Below are 21,168 nucleotides of genomic sequence, written 5' to 3' on the forward strand. Positions count from 1 at the left end.
ATGTACAAAAATGGCCAAAGTTGTCTCTACTTGCTGATGAGACTGACATCCTTTAGAGTGGGCAGGACACTGTTGTTGCATGTGCAAACATCTACACAGCGGTCTGCTGGGAGCTGGAGGCATGGAGACGAACAGACAAAGACTAAACAAACTGGTTAGGTGGGCTGGCTTTGTCTTTGACTGCCCTCTTGATTCCATAGAGGAGGTGGGTGAGAGGAGGATGTAAGCCAAGCTGACATCAATCATGGACTGCAGCTCTCTCACCCCCTTAACCAGCTCCTTCAGTAACAGACTGTGACACCCACAGTACAAGACAGAGCACTACTACAGGTCCTTCATTCAAACAGCAGACAGATTTATCAACAAGACAGCATATCATAGCATAACATTTGTTGTCTCTGTCTCCATCACCCACACAACAGCTAATCTGAACTATTTCTACCCTCAGGTTATAAACACATATTCTCATTACTGATAATTGTATATTCAGGGGCGCCTAGTGGCTTAGTGGGTGAGGCAGGCATCCCACATACAAAGGCACTGTCCTTGCTGCAGCCTGTAGCCCCTTGCTGCATGTCATCCCCTCTCTTCCCCCCTTTACCACTTAATGTGCAACACTATAGGCTATATTTCTATAGCTTTACAGTAAATATACTATGCACCATGTGTGTATTTTAGTTATCCTGTGCAACTTTTTACCATGGACATCCAGTATCTGTATACTGAAAGGTGTAAATAGGGCTTAGAGATTTTATGTTTTTTTCTTCTTAATTTTACTTCAGTTATATTTTTGTAATATTTTAATCCATTTTTTTGGCATGCTATCACTTTTTCTTTTCCCATCTCTTGCTACTGACTCTTGCGCTGCTCCCTGTTGTGGGATTTAAAGTCTTCCTTATCTTATCTTGTCTCAATCTGGAAATGAAAAAAGAATTTTTTTTTTCCCTCTACAATGTAAATTGCAGAATCTGTCTTGAGAGATTGATCTTGTCTAAATATGTGTTATAGATTATGTGTTGTTATGCTATATTCTGTTGTGTGTAGACCCCAGGAAGAGTAGCTGTTACCTTAGTGGGGATCCAAATTAAAAATTAGAATTAACATATCTACTTTATTGCTTTTATTTTCTGTCTGTGTGAGGATTTGAACCTTGCCAAACCATGTTTGTGTTTTAAAACTCTGTGCCCCTGAACGTCTCACTTTTGTGGCTGTTTTCTATTGGAGCAGAAGTTGAGTTAAGACACGTCAGGACTGCCACGAAACGCAACCCGGAGATTGACAGCTCTTCGACCAATCACAGGACGAGTCTGCTTCATTATGTAGCGTGACGACACAAGAGAAGCACCAATCACAGCTCAGGATCTGGGAGGGGCTGGTCTGTTGACAGGAAGCGTACGGGGCGGAATCGCCACAACCTGTGTGCTTGTAGTTTAGCCTGGGTTTCACATTCGTTCACCCGTCGGACGTGTGTGGACTTAAATTATGCTTTTAAAGACCGAGCCGGGGCAAAGATGCAATGGAGGTCAATAGTAGTTGGTCTGGTCGTATTGAGACTGTCCCTCAGCTGTGTGCTGTGGCTAGCTTTCGGACTGGGACCTAACGTTAGCTGCGGGTTCAACTTCCCACTCAGTTTCAGTTTGCACAAATTAGACCTGTTATTCAGGGACGAAAAAGGGACCGACCCGAGGGCTAACTCGTGGTCTCAGCGAATACACGGCCACAGACATGAGGAGGTGGCGACCACCTGTGCGAAGGTGGGAGAGGGGTCCCACAGGAGATCCTACCTGAGCTTCTTCGATGGCAACAAGGACGAGTACGTGCGGAGATACAGCTCATTCCCAGATACCCTGAAAGCCAAAATGAAGGACATGGCGAAGGAAATGTTTTATTTCGGGTATGACAATTACATGAAACATGCCTTTCCCGAGGACGAGCTGAATCCCATTGACTGTGAGGGGAGGGGACCAGACGTGCAAAACCCGTGAGTCATTCAAAGCTGACTACCTGCACCTGCAGGTTAATGCTTTCTATAAGACAAGTGTGTTATGTGTTGTGCTGCCAGTGGAGTGGCACCCTGAACTGCACAGCACACCCAGGCTGCATGACAGACAGTTGCATCCTAACTGTCCTCTGCAGACTCTATTTGCATGTACTTTGTAATCATATTAGCCTGTAGTGTAATCCTACTGATGCCAGTGCTGCCCGCTGCTGCTCACTGTTTCAGGCACCTTTGCATAAGACACAACACAAGGTCCAAAACTGGGATCCAGGTACCACTGAAGGAGCCTTGATGAGGGTCCAGGGGGGCTCTGTCACATTAAGGGAGTGCTGAATGTCTTCATCACATCATGCATTTGATATTTGGATAGTGAAACCTCATGGAAATATGAAATCTTATGAAGGTAGAAAAAATATAATATAAACATAATTCCATTATTAATATAGCTGCTTTAGTTGATTGTTTGGTCTATTAAATGTCAGGAAATAGTAAAAAGAAATGTCTATCTCATTTTCCCACAGCCCCAGGTAGGAAGGACTGCAACTAACAATTATTTTCAATATTGAGTAAGGTGGCGATTATTTTCAGGATGAATCATTCTAAATAAATATATGATTATAATTATATGATTCTTTATTATTATTTTATTTTATTATAAAGTATCATTATAAATAAATATTATTATAATTATATGATTCTTTATTATTATTTTATTTTATTATATTATATTTTTATTTATGCTATTTTTTTTAAATATTTTATTTGTATTTATTATATTTTAAGATATTTTATTTTATTATACTATATTTTGTTTCTTATTCTTTTTATTTTATTTATTATAATTATATGATTATGAATGAATAATTTAGTCCATATCATTTCAAAAAAAAAAAAAAAAAATGCTCAAACACTTTCCTAGAGCCCAAAGTGACATCTTCACTTTGCTTTTTCTGTCCAACCAGCAGCTAAAGACGCCTCACTAACTATCAAAAATGAATTTAAAAAAAGCAGCAAATTCTCACATTTAAGAAGCTGGAACCAGCAAATGTTTGACAGTTTTGCCTGAAAAATGACTTAATCAATCAACTACCAAAATAGTTGGCGATTCATTGTCTTTGAGTCCACCAGTCGTTGCAGCTTTATGGGTGACATCTTCAAATTACTTGTGTGCACAATCAAAACCCCATGGATAATCTGTTTTTTTTATTGCAAAAGTCTAAAACTGCCAGGAAATGTTCAAATTTGATAAGCTGGAGCCAGTTATTATGTGTCATTTTTGTTAAAAAATAAAAAGACTCAAAATGGCTTGAATGATTTATTGAATATTTGTCAATTAACTACTTGGTTAACCAACATCACGCTCAACCAGGAATGAAAAGAGAGAAGGAAATCGAGCATGCAAGAGAAGTGTTTGCATATCCAGGTCCCCAGTTTTATGTCTCGCTCAGGGGAGTAAAATGCACAGATGCTTCGTCTTTCAGTGTAGCTGAAACACCTGTGCATGTTATTCCCCTGTGCTGAACATTGAAACAGAAAGAGTAGGATTACACTACAGTATGTCAGCTATAAGATTTCCCTCCCTGTACTGTTAATTTAGACGTTTAGAATACAAGCGTACAATGTGACACTCGTGCAGTATTTGCATGAAGTGTGTAATAGACCAAAAATAAGGTAACTGAGGTTAAGATATATTAGATTATTGTTTTAACAGAAGCAAATTTGACCTTACATAAAAGCAAGTCTGTATATTAATTACAGGAAAACATATTTTGTGCTCAGCCATTGTGGTATCTGACCATGCAGGTAGTTTCCAAACTCTTCTTTAGATGCAGCAGGACAGAGAGGTTTTCAGTTAAAATATGAATCTGTGTTTTTATTGTTTTGTTTTATTGCTGTGTACAGTGTCCTTGAGTGTTCTGAAAGGCGCTTATAAATAAAATGTATTATTATTATTATGTGAATGATGAAATAAATCCTCATTATCTGCAGCTGTGATGTCAGCAATGTTACCCATCAACATTCTTTTCAGTCACTTGATGGAAATGTGCAACATTTTTGAGTAGAAATGAAATTGCCCTGCCACATGAGAGACAGAGTTGCAACAAAATAATGATGCCTGTGCTGGAGCTAGAATAATATATCAATATTAGATCATCAGAACATTTATCGTCAGTTATTTTGATGATTCACTTTCCAAACAAAAATGCCCAACATTTAATGAATAGAGAACATAATCATTAGATAAACTGATAATGAAGATAATTGTTAGTTGCAGTCTTAGCCTGTTTGTCAGGGGAATAACCACCTATTGTCTTCACATCAGCTGTAGCTGTTGCTTTAATAGTCTCTCAGGAGTCCTGAAGTGTTTGCGGTGTGATGTCAGATAATTCAGGAAGGAAACCCTCTACTCATGATGCTAATTACAATTTACATATATTTTAAATGTGGTGTTTCTGTTTTTCTCTCCATCCCATCTGCTAAGATAAGATTTTGCCCTCATGTCTGCACAACACTGTACAATGTTGTTGGATTTAAAAGGTGCGATTTCACTTGTCTGACACCAAGTCTGTTTCACTGCTTTAACTTCAGGTCGAACATCAACATAAATGACGTTTTGGGGAACTACTCCCTTACACTGATTGACACCTTAGACACCCTACTGGTAAGTTATACTCAGTTACTGTGTCTTTATGTTGCATAATGTCCTGCAAACTCAGGAGAGTTTAGAAACTTCTCTAAGAGTTAAAAAGAAAAGAATCTGTGCAGAATTTATTAAAACATGTTACCCACTGTAAGATTAGAAAGCAACTTGATCCATTTTGTGAGGTAGAAAATGTTTTTTTTCTCCTCATGACTTTAACAGCACCTGTTTTGCAAAAGCAGGGTTTTGTATTGTATGCAGTGGCACAGTGGAAAAGTGGAACAGTGGTAAAGTGGAACAGTGGTTAGCATTTCCTGTGTTGTAAGTTGGGTGTTTTCTGCCACACTTAACACTTCCTGTGACATGGAGTCAGGTGGAGCAGAGTTTCTGAACTGCCTGTGTCAGTCCAGGGCATCTCCTGAGACACCAAAATCATTTCTGCACACAAACGAACACGCACCAGACTATTTTATGAAGTTGTAACTGGATGGCTTCAGAGCTTCTTTACAATAGTTTCCATCTATAATGGTAAGAATATAATTTGAGTCAAATATCTGGAAGCCTCTCAGTGTAAATGCCAAATGAGCTTGTTGATAGAGTAAACTGTGGTTACATAATGTGGTGTTTCTCTGCAGGTGCTCGGCAATGTGACAGAGTTCCAGAGAGCTGTCAAGCTGGTTATAGATACTGTATCTTTTGACAAGGACTCCACTGTGCAAGTTTTCGAGGCAAACATCAGGTACAAATGTCGCTACACAAGAAGAACTTTACATGAGCGATATTTTGGGCGACATTCTCTAAATTTCTGAATTATTTAAAATATGGAACATTTCAATACACAAATTATGTGAGACTTTCTCAAAAACCCTCAAATGTGACCATTTCAAACTGACGACTGCTTTTACTTTCTTTATGCACTCAGTAAACTTATACTTAGGCCTCGCCCTGTCATGATAGCTACATTACTGACTTATCGAGGTCGCCATTAATTATTGTCATGTTCATATATCGTGCGGTAATGTTGTTGTGTTAACTTGCATTTTTTTGTAGTTGTTGTTTCACATTTATGAAGATTGTCGCTAATATTTTAGCCAACATGATCCTGCAATTCAAGTGTCTGTGCTTTGAAAATGTGTACTTGCATTGAAATGCTATTACAGTATCATTATATCAGTAGTAAACATAAAAAAAGATCTTAAAACGACAATAATATCGTTTATGGTAAATATTTCTGGGATATTATATCGTCCAGCAAAAGCAGTTGTCATGACAGGCCTACTGTCACATGAATAGAATTGCTTCAAATATCTAAACTCTAAAAACACTTCAAATAAACTCATCAAAGTTTAATTGTGAAACCCAAAATCTTGATTGTGATCATTTTATGATTAGGTATGTAGCCCTAACCTAATTGGACTTTTTAATTGTTTCTGAATTAATAAATAATGCTGGCCAAAGATGACAGTTTCAAATTGACGGGCTGTTTCCATGAGGTCCATAGTAATAAACAGTTTGACATGTGATTTTTTTTTTGCCTGATTTTTTTTCACAATCAGTCTCTGTGTTGAACCCCAGATGAATATTTCTCTCATCTTTTGAAGGATCCTGGGAAGCCTTATCTCATCTCACATCCTGCTGACGGACCCAAAACATCCATTCGGCAAGGTCAGCTTTGACGGTTACGATAATGAGCTGCTTCACTTGGCTCATGACTTGGCTGTCCGCTTACTGCCGGCCTTTGAGAACACCAGCACAGGCATTCCTTACCCCAGGGTGAGTGAGACTGTTAGAATTAGAGGTTCACTGTACAAGAGTCCTGCTAAAATACAGACAAGGGTTTCAAACTGTCATAGCTCTGCCTAAAGTAGTTATGGAAGTTGCATGACTTAGCATCTTTACTGATTTGTACCTGAAATGCAGGTGAACCTAAAGACTGGAGTTCCTGCTGATAGCATCAATGAGACGTGCACTGCAGGAGCCGGGTCCCTGCTGGTGGAGTTTGGGATTTTGAGCCGCTTGATTGGAGATTCCACATTTGAGTGGGTGGCCAGACGAGCTGTCAGAGCTCTGTGGAACTTGAGGAGCAACGAAACCGGTCTGTTAGGTAAGTAAAGTTGTGTAGCTTCTCCTTGTTCCTTGATTTCTTTCTTGCTTAATTAAGCTTCTATCCAGCATGTTTAAAGGAACAGTTCACCCCAGAATCAAAAATACATATTTTTCGTTTAACCTGTAATGATATTTATTAATCTAGATTGTTTTGGTGTGAGTTGCCGAGTGTTTTTTGGTGGTTTAAGTGCCATCTAGTGCATTATCTTTTTAAAAAAGGCAGACATCTCTGTGGTCGATATCTCCAACACTCAACAACTCACACCAAATCTGTCTAGACTGATAAATGGCACCACGTGTAAGAAGATTTCTAGGGTGAACTGTCCCTTCAAGTCCACAACATATAAACACAACACCGACAATTATCATAGCATTTAAAGCATTTTTCTCTGATATCTGTTTCTCCCTCTCCAGGGAATGTAGTAAACATCCAAACAGGCCAGTGGGTGGGCAAGCAGAGTGGTCTTGGAGCCGGTATGGACTCCTTCTATGAGTATTTGCTGAAATCGTACATCCTTTTTGGTGAGAAAGAGGACTACAGGATGTTCCAAGCTGCTTACGAGAGCATTCAGAACCACATGAGGAGAGGGTGAGTCCCACACTGAAAGAATGCGACACAATGCGTGCACTCTGGGTGTGTTGGTGGCTTTAGGGAGCTTCACATGAAGCTGCACCTGAAACAGGGAAACTGTCGCAGCTATGTAAACCAATCTCTCTCCGGGATTGGCCAATAAAAGAGGAATTACAACTGCTGACGTGTTTAACAGTATTGTGTTTCTTATGGAGGGATGTGGAAAGCTAGCTGAGACTTGAGGATGTCATGAGATGTCTGGTGGAACATCTGCACTCACACGTAGTCACACAGGAACGCAACACTTTGTTTCACCTTAGCAACTGCTGATAAATAGCCCTCAAGTAAGAGACAAAACCTTCAGCTGGTCAGTGGCAAACAGCAGGAGAATGTCAGGAGCACTGTGGCTGCTTTTATATGAAAATATACAAACATATAATTAGGATTATTATTATTAAGAGCAAACATACTCAGACTTTGGCTTTGTTCATTACATTACAACATTACAAGCAAATGTGGCCCAAACATTTTTTTTTGTTCTCATGTGACACATATCATTTTTAGTAGTAGTGAGTAGTGTGGACACAGAAATATGACTTTTATTTTCAATCAGATCAGGGCCACTTTCATGTGTGGTCTTAAATCTTATACATATCTGATCATCTGAGAAATGTCTCCACATTAGGTCACTTATATCTCCAAATGTAGGTCACTTCTGTCCTTTTAATAACACAGAGAAAATCATACATGCTCTTATATCCTCCTTCCTTGGTTACCTTAATGCCTTGTTCACCTGCCGAAACAATCGCTCTACACACCAGTGCCAAATTGTTCAAAATTCAGCAGCTAGACTTACAGAATGTTCCTCACACATCACACCTATTTTTGCCTCCCTGCGCTGGCTTCCAGTCTCTTTCAGAATCCATTTTAAAGTACTTTTAATCACATATAAGGCTCTCAATGATCTGGCATAAGAGTATATAATCAAATCAAATCCAAATCTTTAATTGACTTTAATTGTCAGCTCAGGAAACATACAACAGTAATGCAGGTAAAACGAAACAGTATTCATGAGGGGTCGTTCCAACACTGAATTTAAAATAGACATCAGTAAAATATAAGAAACCCCTAACTATACAGCAGTAAATCACAAACTAAAAGCCCAGTATGACACTTGCGCATCACACATCAGCAGTGACCATATAACTGAGCTTCTCAAACTGTAACATCCAAACAGGCCCCTCAGGTCTGCTAGTCTGGGTCTTCTAACTGTTCCAGAGTCCAGGTTAAAGAAGAAGGGCGATCAAGCCTTTTCAGTTCTCACGTCTCGGCTTTGGAACAGCCTCCCATTGAGCATCAGATCAGTTGACTCCATTCACATCTTTAAAGCTCATTGGAAAACTTAATTTTACATATTGGCCTTTCCTGAAAGTTGATAAGACTTATTGTGTGTGTATTTGCAGCCATGTGTATATGTATGCATGCTTACAGGTATATATGTTGGTGTAGGCATATGTATATGCTTATGTTTTATTAGTTTCATTTTTGTTTTGTATTTTCCTCACCTTTGTGCTTTCAGCTCGAAAAGTGCACTACAAATACAGTTATTATCATTATCACCATGCAGCTGCTGTCAGAACAGTCATATTGTTGTTAGGCACCGACAGGGATCTTGGAATGTAGTCCGTTTCTGTGTGAAACCTTCCACATCGCAGCCCCACTTCTATTGCACCCACATCTCTCTCCCTCTTTTCTAACCCTCATCCTCAACATATGACAGATTGACCTCAGCAGCAAATCATTCGTAAAATGAACACTTGTACCGCTATGTCATTAATTTCTTCCCAAATGCCTGTCTTGCAAACGTGATCTTTCTTGTTGTCGTTCCAAAGTGCATGCGTATGATGTTATTGGTTGCATATGAGATGTTTCAGGGCAGAGATCCGTTCACACTGATGTCAGATATGGGTGAAATGTGAATGTGAACAGTCCAGGCAAAGGGAAAAAATTAGACATTGAGCATTGAGTCCTGTAATGTGAACATGTATTTAGTCATATGACATATTGTGAACCCTCTTCTGTCTCTGTGTTTTTCCAGGAGAGAGTCGTGTAATGAAGGAGAGGGTGACCCGCCTCTCTATGTTAATGTGAACATGTTCAGCGGTGAGATAATGAACACCTGGATTGACTCCCTCCAGGCCTTCTTCCCTGGGCTGCAGGTCAGATTATGTGCATGTTGTGACAGATTTAAAATACGAGTGTAAAATATGTGTTCAACTAAATTGAGGTGTTGTGCACTAGGTGCTGAATGGGGATGTAGATAATGCAATTTGCCTGCACGCCTTCTACTATGCCATCTGGAAGCGCTTTGGGGCTCTGCCAGAGAGATACAACTGGCAGCTGCAGGCTCCTGATGTGCTCTTCTACCCCTTAAGGCCAGAGCTGGTGGAGTCAACCTATCTGCTGTACCAGGTACCGACCTGCTAACACAACATGGCTGCTGGTGGTTCGTTATCTTTTACTCAAGAGTTACTTTTCTTCCCCACAGGCGACCAAAAATCCTTTCTATTTGCATGTTGGAATGGATATTCTTCAGAGCCTTGAGAAAAATGCCAAAGTCAGGTGAGGAACATGTGAAATATACTTTTTATTGAAAGGTTCACAGAGCTTTGATGTCCCTACTCTGAACTCATCTGTGTCACTTGCAGATGTGGGTACGCCACTCTCCACCATGTCGTGGACAAATCCAAAGAGGATCGCATGGAGAGCTTCTTCCTCAGTGAGACATGCAAATATCTTTACCTGGTAAGTTACAGCCGGAGCACGTCAGATATAAAGTTATGTTATATATGAATGTGAAAGAATGCTGTATGTGTGGGTTTTTTGGTGTGTCATGTTCAGTGTCATGGACTGGCCAGCTTGGAGCCCTGTGACAACTTCATGGAGGTTACTTCCTTTTATATATCTCTTACTTATTTAGCCTCTCTTTCAAACGATGTTTAAGTGCTGCTTGGGTGGAGATGGATGGTATTTTGTTGTGATGCGTCATTGCATCTTGCTGGTAAACAGGCTAAAATTAGCGCACACAGCAGGGTGTTTCCATCAATGCAGATTAGAGCTGGAGCTAATAAATACCTGTGACTACTGCAGAGGCATTTGACCTGGGTGTGACTGCTGAATGTAACCTTTCCTGTTACATTAAAAAGTCAGATGTTAGACACATATATTAATCAGAAAAAGATACATATTATGCACACACACTGTTGCTAATACACTTTTAAACATGCATATCATTCATTGAGTGAATTGGAGAAGGGCCCCTGCAGCTTCCCAATCCACTGTGCTGCTTCCTCTTTGAGTAAAGTCACTGCAGTTGGAAAGTGATTTATCAGTGGCTGCCATACATACGTATATGATGCTGCTCTCATTTCCCTTTTTGGAACTGAGTCTTTCCATGGGAAATACCCTGAAGATTTCTTTGTACCAATTGTGTTGCCAATAGGGTTTTTTTCTTGGATCCAATTTAAAAAAAATATGCATTTTCTTGCAAGGCAGAGAAGTTTATTCAGTAACTTAGATCTTTAAGAATTTAAGACTCTTGCTTTGGAGGGCAGTCCCAATAAAAACTGCAAGGATCTTTACAGATAATACATTTCAGAATCGTACTCAGCTCTTTGATTTACATGAGCAGAACACAAGTTTGATAAAATCTGGGATGTTCTGTGTTGTCTATGTCGTGTCTGATAATGCATTTCCTAACATCTATTACACAGAAGGAAGTGAGAGGCTGATACGTTATTCCCACCTATCCCACAATTTCCTATAGCAGACTGTTCAAGCTGAGCAAAGTGTTCACTGTAACCTAATTTCACTCCATTATCATGTTTTAAATCACTGCTGAAATGAATGTTTAGTTTTCACAGATTAAGTGATGGATTTGTTTTTTCAATCACTGCATTCACTCTTAGGAACTCAGTTATTTTTCCAAGAACTTAATGTTGCATTCTCAAATTACTTTTTTCAAGCAGCAGCTGCAAACCCAGACATATTTCATTTACAATGACATAAAACAGATAAAAGCAGCAAACTGATTATTAGTGTCTCTTAGAAACATCATTAGATACCCTTTAAATGTTGTCACATTATTAATATGTCAAGATACTCAATCAAAAATATAATCTCATCTGATTTTGTCAGTGTCACACAGCCATTGTCAGAATACAATTCAGACTAGGGATGTGCGTGATTGGTTGACTGGATGCATCCTTTGCTCGTTGCCACCAGAAATACTAGTCTGAAAAACTTGTTATTAAAATGATCATTATTTTATGTGATTTTGTTTCCTCAATGAAAATGCCTTTTTAATAACCAGGCACGTTTCCTAAAGATTAATTCTCTTGAATAATATTATTTTAAATAAATGTTATTGTTAGCTTTTAGTTAGTGAGTTGTTGTTTTGTTATGTAGGATAATGCACAGTGTTCATAAAGCACTGCGCAAAGTGCCACACATTTCAACATTATTTAAAATACGATTTGAAAAAAGTAATTTCGAATGGCTCATATAGGCAATATATTTTTATTTATACCCTAAATTGTGCTCAATTTTGACTTTTCTGAGTGTTTTTCTCACTTTTAGGACTAGTAGACTATTTTAATAATAATAATAATAATAATAATACATTTTATTTATAGAGTGCTTTTCATGGTACTCAAAGACACTTTGCATTAGTTAAAACAATTATAAAATAGAACACATAAAATACACACATCATTCACACATTTAAAGACATTTTGAAAAGATAAGTTTTGATGAGTGATGCGAACTGGAAGAGGTCAGTGCAGTCTTAAATTTGTTTTGAGGAACTTCCATCTAAACGTCAGAGAAATCAGTCATTAGGCACATTCCCAATTCAGACCCACTTTTGGCTCAACTCTCTCCACACTGTCATATACACAAAAAATGTCTCTTGCATTGCAGCTGTTTGATGAGGACAACCCACTTCACAAATCCGATAACAAGTACATCTTCACGACAGAGGGCCACGTTGTGCCTATAGATGAGCGTTTCAGGGAGAAACAGTGGAATGACTTGTCTCCTTGTGAAGAGGGAGTGCTGGCAGCACGAGAGCCAAACAACAGGCCACCACCGAGCAATGACAGCAACGTAAGGCTTTCGTCCTTGCTCACTGTTCACCATTTTCATGTGCTACTTACAGTGTGATAATATTTCTCAAAATCGATTTTCTTAAAATTCACTTACATCGCCTTCATATACATTCTTTGTGCCTTTTCTCTCTCTCACAGTGCGATAGGATTCCTGAGGAGCGACGGTACACTCTGCCATTAAAGAGCGTCTACATGAGGCAGATCGATCACATGGTGGGACTTTTCTGAGTAAGAGGATGCATGTGGTGATATTGACATGAACAACAGACCTTCAGTACACACCCCCCCTCAGGTGCAGATGTGGATCCACTGTCGGTCAAAATCCTCGTCCCGTCTGCTCCGCTGCTCAGGATCCAGACAGGAAACTGACACTAAAGGAAACCTGAGAAAGCAGCTTGATTACTTGCTGTATTAATTAAACGTGTGTGTGGTTGTTTTCGCTCTTTGATGGGTGAGCATGTGGTCAACTAAGGTGAACAACTTTTTCTCTGGAAAACGAGTAGTCGTGCTCCAGTACTTATTGCCCGGTGACAAATTGAGACTGTGTGAGTGGATTTTAGAATTGCTGGTGTGTTTTTGTCTGTTAAGGTGTTTGTTCAGGTGTGAGTGTACCAATGTGTGTTTTTTGTGTGTATGCTTATTTGAAATTACAGCTGAGCTGTGAATCATATTGTGTTTATGGGAACAGTGCCATCTAGCCACACATATGTACAGTGTATTGCCTATAAAAACACTTGCCTCTGTATAAACATGATGATTAGTGCCTCTCTGCAGTTGATTCACTCGACTAGATCAGTGCTTTTAAACAAGGGCTCCACATTAACAGTTGATGACAGTGAGACAGAGGCTCAGGCTCTCGCTGTTTTAAAGTGCCTTTATTTTTTCTCGGTCTTTCTAGAAACTGTACAGTGCATATTAGCTGTGGATAACATGATCAAGTATTTGTTTCTTTTGAGGCCACTGTCAATATTGCACAATAGATGTCATTCCATGTGTATGTACAGTTTTACACTGATCATGACATTGAGCTCCTGTTTTTTTTTAGACATGACGAAACAAGCCATAAAGTGTATTTTTTTAATGTCAACGAGCAAAAACGTTTGTTTTCCATCATTTTTCTGTCTGACGTATTTAATACACAGACTCTCCTGCGTAGTTTATTCTTGTTAAGAGTTGATGGAAGTTGCCATTTGCAGTTTCTTTTCTGTTTCTCTGTCACATACTTGCACATCATCATACCTATTATTGTCATGTGGTGAGAACTCAGGGTTTAAAAGAAAAACAAATATCAATTCTTTCATAAAAAAATAAAACTTTCTTAAAATGTTGCCTACAATGTCTTAGGATAGTCTTAGGTATTTATATTGCAAATCTTCCAACTTGGTTATGTGCAGTCAAAGAATAACCGCACTGAACTGAAGTACAGTCGTACTGTGAATACACATTATTGATCCACACAGACACAAACTGTGTGTGGTGTCTCCTTGACTGTGATGTTCGATTCATGTACAGTTTAACTGAGGTGTCTCCTCTTTTTACCAAACATCCCAAGTGTCTGTAAAGCTCAGCAGAGCTTCAGGCTGCACGGCTCCATGACATCACAGCATCGGCATCTTCTTTGGCTTCGGGAGACGGCTGTTCGTATTCTCAAGTGTTGTCTGAACTGCTTCAGGCCATAGAAATGATAACTCTGAGTTTTCAAATTGGCTGACATCACTCCAGCGCTTTGTCTCAGTTTATCTTTGAAGAAATTGTATTACATTTTGGGAAATATGCTTGTTCACTTTATGCTGAGAGTTAAAGATTGATATTACTTGAAGCCATTTCCCAAATATGAGCGCAGCAGATCACAAATGTTTGTCACTCGAAAATTGCAGTCCTGCAGGACCCTGGCGTGCTTATAAAGTGGTCAGGAGTATGGTGTTAGTTTTAATGAGTTAAAAACATCCCAATTAATTCGCTAGAAATCGATCTCATATTGCAAATTTGGTGACATTGGCCCTATATAGTAAACATAAAGCTACCAACAGCAGCTGATTAGGTTTGTTTAGCACAAAGACAGAAAATAGGGAAACAGCTATCTGAAATCGAACAAGATGTAACCTCTTAATGTGAACTGTAGAGATGCTCGTAGGTAAATTTTGTACATGGGCAGAGCCAGGCTAGCTGTTTACCTCTGTCCGCTGTCTTTGTGCTAAGCTATGCTAACTGGCTTCTAGCTGTAGCTTCGTATTTCCCCTTCAGGCATAAGAGTGGTATCGATCTCCTTGTCTATGTTTTGGCAAGACAGCAATTTCCCAAAATGTTGAACTATTCCTTTAATCAGTCTGAAATTACTGGTAAAGGCTGTTAAATTCTCAACATGAGTGGTTTCATAATGCCAGAAATGGAACCTGAAATATCCTGTGAAATTAATAAATGACAGATTATGAACAAGACAGGAGCTGTGTTGGTTTTTATTTGTGAAAAATGGGAAAGAACTCAGTTTTCTACAGAAGCTTTAATAGGTTTACTCAAGGTTTACAATCATGGGTTTCTGTACAGGATAGTTGGCTCAATGGCCCGTGGATTCAGTGAACTTTTACACAAGGACTTTTCAATTGAAGTATATTACATCTATCACTCAGCAGCGTTACAGATCCACATGGTATCACCACACTTCATAAACTGTCCAATAGAAAACACTTTAAATATTTACACTGGCCCTTTTTAACTATTGCAAAAAGTCACATTTTCTAATGCTTAACTTAAAAGTTCTGTTTGTTACCTCTTTGACTTGCGGCTTAATTTGTGCTGTAGAGTTCTTGTACATAAATGCCATTTCTAGTGACGAGTTCTTTTTATTACACATTTTCAATAAAAGTTGAAGTGCGTCTGCAGGTGGTGAGGCCCCCTTGTTTGCTTCATAGCTGTACACTGACCAGTTACTGGAGCAAATATACATTATTAGCCTGACATCTATTCACATTAGTGAATGTGAGAAGAAATCACGTTATGCTGACAAAGCTTTTGATGTCTTACCTATAGATTGCATAGCCCTCCAAACGAGAAGTTAGCTCGACTAAAATTCAACTCATCTGAAATCTGCACAGGATTTTCTGACTGAGGAGCTGTCTTCTGGTCTCAGGTGACCCGAAGTATTTTGTCAAAGCTACAACTTATTTTTGAACACAACAAACTGATATTTAATTCTTGCGTTCGCCGGTGTGAGGACGGCTGTTTGAGGGGACGGTTTTGATCTTCAGTCCTCAGCTTGAATTGAGAGGGGATTTTTGGAATGTGACAGGGCTACAACATCACCCTGCAAGAGACAGAAAGCAAGTCTTATTAGCTGGTTGAATTTGAGTCATCATTACGATACTGTGCAAACTTCACTCACCTTAATCGGGTTTCTCAGCATGGCTCTTAGAAGAGACCACAATCTTTGAGGTTTTCTTTGATGATAATGTCGGTTACGGCGTCAAACACAAACTTGACGTTCTCTGTGTCTGTGGCGCAGGTCATGTGAGAGTAGATTTCTTTGACATCTCTGCGCAAGTTCAGGTCCAAGAACTGTACTTTGATGTAGTTACCAGCATCCTCATAAGTGTTGGGGCCTTAACCAAAAAAATATCAAAGAAAAGGTTGTTTTTTTTAATCAACATGTCACTTTTTAAAGTCTTCAAATGTGCTGCAGTTTGTGTGCTCTGATAAACCTCACCATCATATTCAGGGAAGCACATGCTGAGGTGAGCTTTCTTGATCTTCTCAAGGAACACGTCTTTCTTGTTGAGGAAGAGTACAATGGAGGTGGTGGCGAAGTAGCGGTGGTTGCAGATACTGTTGAACAAGTGCAGACTCTCATGCATTCGGTTCTGAAAGAAAGGATTTGTGTATTTTATGAAGTCCCAAAGAAGAGCCTTTTAAATGAACCAACTGTTGATTGTCCAAAAAAGATGAGACGCAAATAGTATAAGCATGAAATATCACTGAAAACATACCACTTCATCGTCCTCCACCAGCACCATGTCGTAGGCGCTCAAAGCAGCAATGAAGATGATACAGGTCACACCTTCGAAACAATGGATCCACTTCTTCCTCTCGGACCTCTGGCCACCCACATCAAACATTCTGCATGGAAACAGAAGCACATTATCGTCATGATTGCGATTCAGTATAGTGGGAGCATTGATGATAAGTTATTGGTCCCATCTCTCTCGAGAAATACTGTAGAATAAAATTCTCTTTTCTTCTTCAAACCACGGGTATGTAACATTTGTACAGTTGATGCGTATGACATAGTTCTGATTACATCTGTAAGAGCTGAGTTTCTCATCAGGACCACAGTTCAAGACCAACATAAGTAGGTATTTTTTAAGAAGTAGGGACATTTCTAGCTGTGATTATAGTGAAAAAACTGAGTACTTTTAACGAGAGGTCAGGACATTTCCAGCCTTGTTTGTGGCAACAAAATCAAGTATTTTTTAACAAAAGGCCGGGACAATTTTAGCCGTGTTTGTGGCATCAAAATCAATTTTTTTTAAACAAAAGCTCAGGACATTTCCAGCTGTGCTTGTTATGTCAAAGTTGGGTATTTCTTAATGAGAGGTCAGGACATTTCCAGCCTTGTTTGTGGCAACAAAATCAGGTATTTTTTAACAAAAGGTCGGAACATTTTTAGCCGTGTTTGTGGCATCAAAATCAATTTTTTTTAAACAAAAGCTCAGGACATTTCCAGCTGTGTTTGTTATGTCAAAATTGGGTATTTCTTGATGAGAGGTCGGGACATTTCCAGCTGTGTTTGTGGCAACAAAATCAGGTATTTTTTTAACAAAAGGTCGGGACATTTTTAGCCGTGTTTGTGGCATCAAAATCAATTTTTTAAACAAAAGCTGAGGACATTTCCAGCTGTGCTTGTTATGTCAAAATCAGGTATTTCTTAACGAGAGGTCAGGACATTTCCAGCCTTGTTTCTGGCAACAAAATTGGGTATTTTTTAACAAAAGGTTGGGACATTTTTAGCTGTGTTTGTGGCATCAAAATCTATTTTTTCAAACAAAAGCTCAGGACATTTCCAGCTGTGCTTGTTGTGTCACAATCAAGCATTTTTAGTGAGAGGTTGGGACATTTCCAGCTGTGTCTGTGGCGACCAAACTGGGTATTTTAAGCCAAAACATGATGTTTCCTAACCCTAACTAAATGGTTTTTGTGCCTAAACCCTAACAACAAGTGAACCACAGCACTGTCACAACATAAATTGAAAATTGAAATGTGAAGAACCACAAAGTTTCATAATATCTGCTACATAAGAAACGTACAAATTTAGAATATCCATTGTTTGCAGAAGTGTGCAACACCACCATTTATCCCGGCGACTGGGTCGCTGATTCACCTGAAGTGGAGATCTTTGAAGGAAAACTGGGTCTCGATGATACCAGTGGTCTTCACTCTTGATCGCAGCACATCCTGTTCAGTGGGCACATAGCCTGGTTGGATCAGTCGCTCCAAGTCATTCAAGTAGCTGAGGGAAAATAAAATTCATTTAATGACAAACACTAATGTGACTATTTTAATTCTTAGTTCGGGTGATTTCTTACTATCCAGCAGAGTCGTTGAGTTGGTACTCCGAGGCCCTGTCAAAGCACGCCTGGATGCCAGAGTCCTTCCACAGGCGCAAAATGATGTCTGACATCTCCTTGGGCATGCTGCCCTCCTCAATGGTGTCTGCAAGATGCATGAGTTTACGGGCATCATCCTGCAGGGTGGATTTAAGAGGACAGGGACACATACGATCCATGTTTAATAGTCTGCTGGAAACCTAAAATCAATTCATGCAAAACACATTAAAATCAACATCTCAGCTGTCACCTGCTGATCAGAGTGGCCGTAGTTAATATTGAGTGTGTTCATGGCCTTCACGATGGCCATGATGGACTGCAGGGTGTTGCTGTAGATGATGACAATGAACTCCAAGCACTCTTCAAGTGAGTAACCATCTTTGTGGATAATTCTGATGAGAGACACAGCATTAGTTTGTGATTTACAGTCGGTCAAAGAGGAAAATAGTCGAAATATCAGATATCTTACTTCATCTGTTTGACGATAGTGCTTTTGCCTGATTCTCCAGCACCTGTATGAAAGTAGAAAAAAGATGTTTGTATTCCAAACTTTATTTCAAAGTTTTCCACATTTATGAGGATTTTGAAGGAATATGACTTCTTCTGATTCATAGTGTTTGTACTTTAATTTATGTTTTGGGTTTCATGCATGTGAGCGGAAAATGACATTAACTGCAGGTAATGGCTTTCATCAGACAGAGGATCACAGCAGGTCATAATACTTCTTACTTCAGGTCTAATCGCATTCAAAGCTGATGTCAGAAAGAACTTTCCCCGTCCCTGACCCACAATGTCATGAGGAGACGATTAAGCTGAGTGTGAAACAATATCTATAATAACCTTAGAGACATTATAGAAAATTATATACCGAGCTGCATCAGTGTAATCTTGGAAACGCTTTTGCTTTTAAATCCAACATTGGTCTATACAGATTTCGTCGGCCCTTAAATTAAAAAATATTTAATGTAACTTGAAAATTTGTACTAAATTTTTCATCCCAATCAGCTACTTACATTGTGCATGTTATGTATTTAGGTTATTGTATTTGAATGCTACAGCCACAGGTCCTAGTGTATCTATGTCCTTCAGGGTTAAGCCCTTTGTGATGGAGGACCTGCTGTTTTAGGATTAACAAGGGATTGGGTTGAGTGATTATCAAAGGGTCTGAACAATTCAATGACACGTGTTATTAAGCCTTTACTCAAACATGTTGCTTGTCTTAATCACAGTTAATATAAATGAACACGCTTTTAAATCATGCAATCAAAAGATTATTTAGATTCATTTCGTCCGTCCTTAACAAACTCCAGTCAATAAGATCTGTCTGTGTTGATAACTTAGAAATAAGGTGACATGTACGAACGATTTAATCAAACTTTTTATAAGAGATAAAGTAATGCACCAGCTATAATTATGTCTCAGATATGGCTTGTAGGATTTAAGGTAAAAAATAGCCGCACCATGGGGCCCTTAATTATGTGTCACCATGGTGATGAAGTTTCCTGTTATTTAGTGTCTTTACCTAGCAGCAGCAGCTTGACAGTTCTCGCATCCTTGTCGGCATCCTCCTTCAGCTTCTTCTCCAGCTCTCTGGAGTGCTTCTCCTCGGCGCTCGCTCCAGCCCCCATCCTACTTCTCCTGGCTTGGGCCCCTCTGCTCAAAAGCCAAGTGTCAGGAAAATGGAAGTAGGTCCTAGCCGATCACCTGCTCTCTGACTAACCGTGCAGCTGATGCGTCAACCGCCTGCAGCAAACACTGGAGAATGTTGGAGTATTTTCCTGTCTTAGGAGAAGATTTCGGGCATCCTCTGGCCACCTGACCGAGGCGGGCCAATGGAGCACAAGGACAGGAGCGTTTTAGGGCAGAGCCAAAGGTGTGAGGAGAGGCAGACATACATCAGTGTAGGAGAGATCTAACCTTTAGGGGGACTTTGCTGTGCTCAGCGGAAGATGAACATCGGCTCAAGTGCTTATCTCTCTATGCTGTTCTTAGGGTGCCTTAAAAGAGAAGCATGCAAAGCTGAATAACTTGGTGCTGAGCACTGAGTGTGCCTATAGCTGTTACCACAAACTAGATTCATCTCACATCCGGACCAAAATGAAAAATACACCAGATGTGAGAGTAAGTGTGATCTTGAATGTATCATGTTTGCAAAACGGTCAACTAGACATAAAAAACCACAGTCTCTACTCCACACAGTACAACAATCACAGCAAATGGGCCAGCTGAAATAAATAACCACACCCCTCATGTCTCACGCAGAAACATGAAGAAACACAGACTGACATTTCTTATAGGATACTGCAGACTGAAGTGTGAGCTCTGAAGTGCTTAAAGAGCTTTGCAGTTTCACCTGACAAATCTCATTGACCTCAATCTGAGGCTGGTTAAGGATCCTAATCTACTCACTTTCAATTATACATGCATGCATGTACAGTATGAGTGTGTGTGTGAGCACTGCACTGCGTTTCCCTCCTTTTCACTTCTGTTTGGAAAAGTGCGCTGAGAATAAACTTCATTATTATCACTTTAGCTTAATAGCACTTAATCATACTTCCACATGTATTTTGTATCTACTCTGTGTGAAGACCTTATAATTTGAAGAACAAAGGCAGTCACATGTGTCCTGGGCTGAAAAAATGCCATCCAATGAATGATTGGAGACAAGTCAAATCAAACACTGATTGAAGAAATTACTGCAAGATATTGAATCATAAGATCAAATCATGAGTGAATATATAGGCCTAATATTTTTTCCTCATTTATTCATTCAATCATGTGGCCTACTTTAATCATATATTGGTCAAATTGTGTGCAGAACTGAAAAGGTGTAAAGAATACATGGCTGTAAATCAGGGGTGTCCAAACTTTTTTGAATGGAGGCTAGATAAAACAACGTGATTCTCGCATTAAATGGGTTTAAAAAAAAAAAAGTGAGACAAATGCAACCATTTCTATCTTTTAATGAAGTATTACAACAGGATGCCTGTCTACAAACTGTACAATAGTCCTATCATTGTGAGGTGAAGGGTAAAGGTGGGAAGTGATCTTGCTTGATTAACCATTATTGTGTAAAGGGCCACATA

General features: G+C 39.3%; 2 protein-coding genes across 2 annotated transcripts; one reads left to right on the plus strand and one right to left on the minus strand.

The window, feature by feature from the left end:
* The first annotated feature begins 1,391 nt into the window (after positions 1 to 1,391).
* edem1 (ER degradation enhancer, mannosidase alpha-like 1) lies at positions 1,392 to 13,239 on the plus strand. The gene is made up of 12 exons (XM_050039230.1): positions 1,392 to 1,981; positions 4,589 to 4,661; positions 5,276 to 5,379; positions 6,242 to 6,413; positions 6,561 to 6,744; positions 7,161 to 7,335; positions 9,416 to 9,536; positions 9,619 to 9,789; positions 9,866 to 9,939; positions 10,026 to 10,122; positions 12,298 to 12,483; positions 12,624 to 13,239. The coding sequence occupies exons 1-12, from the start codon at positions 1,512 to 1,514 to the stop codon at positions 12,711 to 12,713; spliced, it is 1,917 nt and encodes a 638-aa protein (XP_049895187.1). The 5' UTR covers positions 1,392 to 1,511; the 3' UTR covers positions 12,714 to 13,239.
* Positions 13,240 to 15,890: 2,651 nt separating this feature from the next.
* Positions 15,891 to 19,710, minus strand: gnat1 (guanine nucleotide binding protein (G protein), alpha transducing activity polypeptide 1). The gene is made up of 8 exons (XM_050039261.1): positions 19,605 to 19,710; positions 18,552 to 18,594; positions 18,333 to 18,474; positions 18,062 to 18,219; positions 17,857 to 17,985; positions 16,466 to 16,595; positions 16,186 to 16,339; positions 15,891 to 16,081 (listed from the first exon to the last, which is right to left on the minus strand). Exons 1-8 carry the CDS (start codon positions 19,708 to 19,710, stop codon positions 15,891 to 15,893), a joined length of 1,053 nt encoding a protein of 350 aa, XP_049895218.1.
* Between the last annotated feature and the right edge of the window lie 1,458 nt (positions 19,711 to 21,168).

The sequence above is a fragment of the Epinephelus moara genome, chromosome 24 (genome assembly GCF_006386435.1).
Source record: "Epinephelus moara isolate mb chromosome 24, YSFRI_EMoa_1.0, whole genome shotgun sequence".
Lineage (NCBI taxonomy): Eukaryota > Metazoa > Chordata > Actinopteri > Perciformes > Serranidae > Epinephelus > Epinephelus moara.